Genomic DNA, 6,146 nt, shown 5'->3' with positions numbered 1-6,146 from the left:
CACCGCCACCGCCCAGCCAATGGCGCCGGGCGCTCTGCCGCCGCGCCGCGCCCCCCCAAGCCGCAGCCAATCAGAAACCCGTGCTGCTGCCCCCGGCGCCGCGTTCACGCCCCTCGCTGTCGAGCGCGGCCAATCACGCCGCGCCTGGGGAAGAGGCGGCCCAGCGGCTCGCCAATCGCGGCCTCCTTGGCGGTGAGCCACGCCCCCGGAGGTGTGTCACCGCGCCAGGAGCCCCCCGCCAATCAGCGTTCGCCCCTGCTCAGTTCTGCGGTCCCACTGGCTCCTGGGCGGGACACGCCCCTGAGAAGGGGCCAATGGGCGGCGAGCGCGGAGCCGCACCCTCGTGCCCCGCCCAGCGGCAGCGCCCCGGCACCGGCCGAGGGGAGCGCGCAGCCCCCGCGCAGAGACCCCCGGCCCGACCCCGGAGAGCAGCTGCACACACGGCAGGCTCAGCCCTGCGGAAAGGGGCGGCCCCAGCGCCGCAGAGAGAGGGGACATCATCCAGCCAGTTCTCCCTGGGTGCAGGCAAAGCCGTGTTCTGCCCCTCAGCTGAGATCGCCAGCGCTGGGGGTGGGTGAATAGGTTCCGCTCCCAGCCCCAGGGGAGGAGAGCATGGATTAGGAGCCATGGGAATCCCCAGCGGTAGCCACATATGTTACCCCCACCCCCAGCCGCAGTCATGGACCACTCGCCAGTGAGCTAGAGATGCTTTAATGGCCCCAGCACTGAACCCACTGCTGCTTCCTCCCCACTGCGCTCAGTCGACCACCAGGCTGCTGCTGACTGTCGGCAGGAGCTCGAAGAAGCCCTAGAAGGAGAGAGGCTGTCAGAATGGGCTGGGCAGGGCAACTTGGGGTGGAGTGGGGTGGGGTGAGGGGACAGGCAGCGGGGGCAGGCAGCGGCTCCCTGTCGGGTTACACAGGCAGTGTTGTAGCAGGCATGCTACTCGCAGAGAGCAGGACCACGTCGCCATAGTAACCCATCGCTGACTCAAGGCTAGCACTGGTTGCCATAGTAACTATTTAGGGATGGCAGTCACTGGGGGAGGCTGGGATGCAAGGGGGCACCTCCGGAAGCAGTCGGTACCTGCACTGCTCCAGAGGGTTGGAGAGTGGGAAAGCTCAGTCCCAAGGCAGGGGTTGGATAGGGACATGGGGATGCAAGAAATGCAGAGGAGCAGGGAGGGGGATTCAGCACAGGATGGGGGCCATAGGGCTTACCTTGAAGAGGGTAATGCTCTGGAGCACCCCTGAGGTGCAGCACATCTCCCGGATGGAATGCATGGCCAGCTGCGGGCAGCCGATGTCCAGCACGCGCAGCCCCAGGCGGGAGGCCAGGATGGGGCCAATGGTGGTGCCGCAGGGCGTGTCGTTGCGCACCATGAACTCCTGCAGGGGGACAAGGCCTCAGCAGCTCCCCATGCTGCCCCACGGCCTCCCACATGGGCCCTCAGCCCTGAAGGGAGACAACCTGGGACAAGGAAGCAGCACTGATCCAAGCCAGGGTGCAAAATCCTCCAGAGATGGGACACACTGAGGCCAGATTCCCTTCCTGTTCCCCAGCCTGCTCCCTGAGGCAGCAGTGGAGCTGGAGCCCCAGAGCAGCAGGCAGCACAAACCACAGTGGGGACAGATATGAGGCTCTGGCACAGGCCCCCTCTCATGAATTGAGGGGCAGGGCTGCAGCCCAAACTCACAGTGTTCCAGGAGGGCTCACTCAGCTGCGCTCACCTGCAGAGGGACACCCACGCGGGCGGCGATGTCCCGGATTATGGCTTCGGTGACAGCTGTGGAGGCGTAGCGCTGGTTGCTGTTCACTTTGATGACAGGGCCCTGCACAAGCAAAGGTGCTGCAAGTCCATGATGGGACCCAGGGATAGTCAGTGGCTCTGGAAACACTCATGCCCAGGCAATGCTGTCCCACCCCATCACACATCACACCAGACCATTCTCCCCTCCCTGGGTGAGCCTATGGGGATGGAGACAGCCCTGTGACAGGGGCAGCCCAGCTCAGAGCAGGGAAGGGCTCCAGGGACAAGATTGAGATCCCAAGTGATCAACATCAGACATGTGGCACAGCCAAATCCTGTTGCAGGACAAATGTTTCCCATTTGAGAGCTGCTGAGTTGCATCCCGAGACTGTGCTCCAGGGAGCAGCTGGACAATCCACAGCACTGCAGGACAGACTGAAAGTGTCTGTCCCAACCCAAAGCAGAGGGCTGCCCTCACCTTGTGGAAGGCTGGACGATGATTTTCCTCATGCTTGTCCCTGCAAAAGAGAAGCAGGAGTTCCATGCTACAGCCCTCCCTCCCTGCCATAACAAAGACTGCATGGTCTGTACTCCCTGGGGAATGATTGGGACACATCCCCTCAGGTGGCAGGGGAAGCTGTCCTGGCCTGTGGCACTACTCAGGCTACTCACACATAGTTGGGGTGCACAGCGTGGGCCATATCAGCGCTGATCATGTAGGACTTGGCCACGGCCTCCTCGAAGGCTGTCAGGTTGTGTGGTGATGCCGAGATCCGACGCAGCACCAGCTCCGTTAGCAAAGACTCCGCACCCTGTGCACTCTCTGACCCTACCTGCCAAGAACCACCATCAGCACAACCCCCAAACACTCCAGGGACCAGTTGAGTGACAGGGGACTCCCCAAAGCCAGCAGAGTTTCTTCCTATCACACGAGTGCTTTCCACCCCCCGACCAGACCACGCTCGATGCAGGTGTAGGCAAATCCCAGCTTCTTCCATTAAGGCATGGGATCTCTCTCCTGCCAGGCATGGCTGGGGGAGAGTAAAGAACATGGAGCCCCTCCCAGTGCCGGCCATCCCAGATTGTGCCCTTGCTCACCTCCTCGTTGTCATAGAGTGCGATGAGACGCACATTGGGCTCCTGGGAGAGTGAGGAGGGTGCCGCGCACGAGTCAATCAAGGCCTGCAGGATTAGGGGGAATGGACATCAGCCTGAGTGCCATCCTGGGAGTCTCAGGACCGAGCCATCAGGAACTTTCCCAGGAGAGCCCAAAGCATGGAGGAAGGGAGCTGTGGGCACACACATGGCCCGGTGACAGCAGGAGACACCCCTGGGAGCTGCCTGGAACCCCATACACTCAGCAAAGTGGGCAGCTCCCAAAACCAGATCCTCCTATAAGCCAGAGCCATCTCATGGGAACACACCTCCCTGCAAAGCCTTAGGCCAGCTCAAAGCTGAGCCAGGGTGCCTTGGGACCACGTTTCAGCCTCCAGGCTCTTCTCCCTCTCACCTGCAGGGCACAGTAGCAGCTGTGCAAGTTGTCCAGACGTGGGGAGAAGATGAACTCATCGAATGCACCACCCAGTGTCTGCAATTAGAGAGCCAGGAGGAGTAGGGCACAGCTTCTGTCACACCAAAAAGTATCTGCACTGGGTCCCCATTCCAGCCCCCCCATCTCTGCCTCTAAGGAGCTGCCTCCTCTTGTTCCACTCACCTTCCAGCCCTGGCATGCCCCAGGCAGAGGATGTGTGCCAGGAAACACCTGTGTAGTGCCAGCCTGCAGGCTGTGTGCCGGCAGAAGGAGGCTCCTGTCCTTACTCACCGCTGGCTGTGTATCTGCCAGGCATAGTTCCAGCTCTACAATCTGCTCCGGTTTCACCCCCAGCTGGGGGCAGATCAGGGAAAGCAGGACAGGGCTGTGGCGCTCTGCCTGGGAAGAAAGCAGAGCTGTGGGCAGGACAGGCTGTGGATGGCAGGAGAAGCTCCCTATTTCACCCTGCAGAGCTGTCCCACACCCCACTCATGTTGGTATGTCCTCTCTCCTGCTAACATGTCCTGTGCTCAAGCCCCCACCTCACTCAGGACAGGTCTCTGCTCCCTGTGCAAGGCCCCTGCCCTGCCTCCCTCCTGTGGGGAAGTGCACCCACTTCTACACAGTGGCTGTAGAGCAGGGTGAGAAGACAAAGATGGTTGAGCAGATGTGCCACGTACACAGCTGTGAGGCCGAGTGGAAGCTTACCACCAGTCCATGGGGAGAAGGGGAAGAGGAACCTGGTGGGAGGTCCCTGAGGAATGGAGATCAAAGGTGACAAGTGTGAGGTCCTAGCAAGAGTCCCCACTGATCCTTGGCATCCAGCTCACCTGGGCCACAGCACTGCAAGGTGTGGACTCCATAAGCACCTCCTTTTCCAGCTCCTCCTGCACAGCAGTGGCCAGAATGGGAACCCTGTGTGGGAGACAATGATGTTAGCCCCCAGGGCTTTGCTCACCTCACCTGCTTGGGCCACACACAACAAATCCCTCCCAGGTGCCTGCCTTGCTCCTCCAGGGAGCAACTACCATGCTGAACATGGTAGCCCCTGAAGCACAGATCTATTGTGCCACCTCAGGACACCCCAGTGTCCTTCCCAAGTCCTAAGCTTGGAAGCATCTCCTGAAAGGACTCTGTGGGGCTAAGAAAAGCCACTGCAGACCTTCTCACTGCAATCAGCAGCTGGCAAAGAGCGAGCTGAGGGTGGGCAACTGCTCCAGCTGTGTCCCATCCCTCCCAGGGGCTGGCCAGGGGTTGGGACCGAGCCAGGCCTTACAGGTGATGCTCGGTGTTGGGCCCAAAGTTCTCATTGATGCTGCGCTGCAGATGGATGGCCAGGTGAGGAATGCGGAGGATGGGCCGCTCCACGCGCACCAGGCGCTGCTCCAGGCGCCCTGTGGCCGGGTCCTGAAACACAAGGAGGGCTGCTGGGGCCAGGCCTGTAAGGCTGAGAGGTTGCAGCAGGTCCCACTCTGTGTGGGAGTCAAGGACCCAGAGCTGGGAGCACACAGCTATCCCACTGTGCCTGCCCCAAATCAGACTCACCTTTATGATCACCCTCCCAGCCACGGTGAGATCACGGTCAAACCAGGTGTTCCAGATGCCACCTCCATAGGTCTCCACACCAACTTGGACTATGCCCACCTGCCCCCGCTTAGAGCGACGCTTCACCTGAGTGACAGCAGAGGTGTCACTAATGGCACTGCGAAATGCTGGGGACTGGGCACAGCAGGCCCAGAGCCTCATCGCTGATGGTGCCAGCACAGGGTGCTGCGAGGGGCTTTGCAGGACAGGGGACACAGAGGACACAGCAGCAGGCAAAGCAATGCAAGGGGTCAGCATGGGCTGCTCCGGGAGGAAGATTTGGGATGTGTAAGGAACCAACAATGGTGCTCCTTGGCACAGGGGAAGTAAGGGTTGTTTTTGCTTGTGGCGTGAAACTGGAGGGCCCCAGAGAAGGTCCCAGCACCTGGCTGGGCGGCCTTACCCTGAGGCAGGGGCTGTCGGTGTGGGCCCCCAAAAGGCTGAACCCATTCCCGGGCTGGAACTGGCCGCCGACGGCGAAGGCGATGAGGGTAGAGTAGTTTCTAGTGATGAAATACTGCGGGCAGAGGGCCAGAGGTGAGGGGTGAGGGCCGCTCGGGCCCATCCAGCCCCCGCCGCCTCGTCCCCGCCGGGCTCACCTTCTGCGCCGGCCGCACGTCCCAGTGCTCCGTCTCCTTCAGCTCCTGGAAACCGGCCTGCAGCAGCCGGCTGCGGCACTCGGCCACCACTGCGGGGGGGAAGAGCCGTCAGGGCCGCCTGCGGGGAGGGGAAGAGGGCAGGGCGGGGGCCCGGGCGGCTCCTCACCGTGGTACGGCGAGGGGCTGCGGTTCACGAACTTCACCAGCTCCTGCGCCGCCGCCTGTGCCGCCGCCTTCGAGCCCTGCGCCGCCGCCTGCGGGCACCGCCGTCACCGCACAGCACCGGCAACACCCCGCCCCGGGCCGGGGATCCCCGCGGGACCGGGGACCCCCAGCCCGGGCACGCAGCTCCCGCCCCGCGCCCGCCGCCCGCCCGGTACCTGCATGGCCGCCACCGCCCCGCGCCCCGCGCCGCACAGCGCCCCCTGCCGGCGCGGAGGAACGCGCACCCGGAACCCCGAACCCTGCACTCCGCAATCCGCACCCCGCAATCAATCCACAACGTACACCCTGCACCATGCAATCCACACCTTGCAACCCACACCCTGCACCCTGCACCTTCCACCCTATGCACCCCACGTCATGCAATCCACGTTATGCACCCTGCACCGCACACCCTAACCCCACACCCCTCACCCTGCATCCTGCACCCCGCACCCCGCATCCCACAAACCACACCCTG

At 62.6% G+C, this 6,146-nt stretch overlaps 1 protein-coding gene across 1 annotated transcript; it reads right to left on the bottom strand.

Moving 5' to 3' along the window:
* Positions 1 to 695: 695 nt before the first annotated feature.
* On the bottom strand, positions 696 to 5,872 carry DNPEP (aspartyl aminopeptidase). The gene is made up of 15 exons (XM_027636697.1): positions 5,845 to 5,872; positions 5,631 to 5,718; positions 5,465 to 5,553; positions 5,269 to 5,382; positions 4,827 to 4,952; positions 4,558 to 4,688; positions 4,112 to 4,196; positions 3,573 to 3,680; positions 3,261 to 3,338; positions 2,849 to 2,932; positions 2,423 to 2,583; positions 2,229 to 2,268; positions 1,731 to 1,832; positions 1,221 to 1,388; positions 696 to 808 (listed from the first exon to the last, which is right to left on the bottom strand). Exons 1-15 carry the CDS (start codon positions 5,848 to 5,850, stop codon positions 758 to 760), a joined length of 1,431 nt encoding a protein of 476 aa, XP_027492498.1. The 5' UTR covers positions 5,851 to 5,872; the 3' UTR covers positions 696 to 757.
* Between the last annotated feature and the right edge of the window lie 274 nt (positions 5,873 to 6,146).

This window comes from Corapipo altera, unplaced genomic scaffold (assembly GCF_003945725.1).
Source record: "Corapipo altera isolate COAL_440 unplaced genomic scaffold, ASM394572v1 45, whole genome shotgun sequence".
In the NCBI taxonomy this organism is placed as follows: Eukaryota; Metazoa; Chordata; class Aves; order Passeriformes; family Pipridae; genus Corapipo; species Corapipo altera.
Note: the sequence above shows the minus strand (reverse complement) of the source record. Positions and strands in the feature narration are given on the sequence as shown.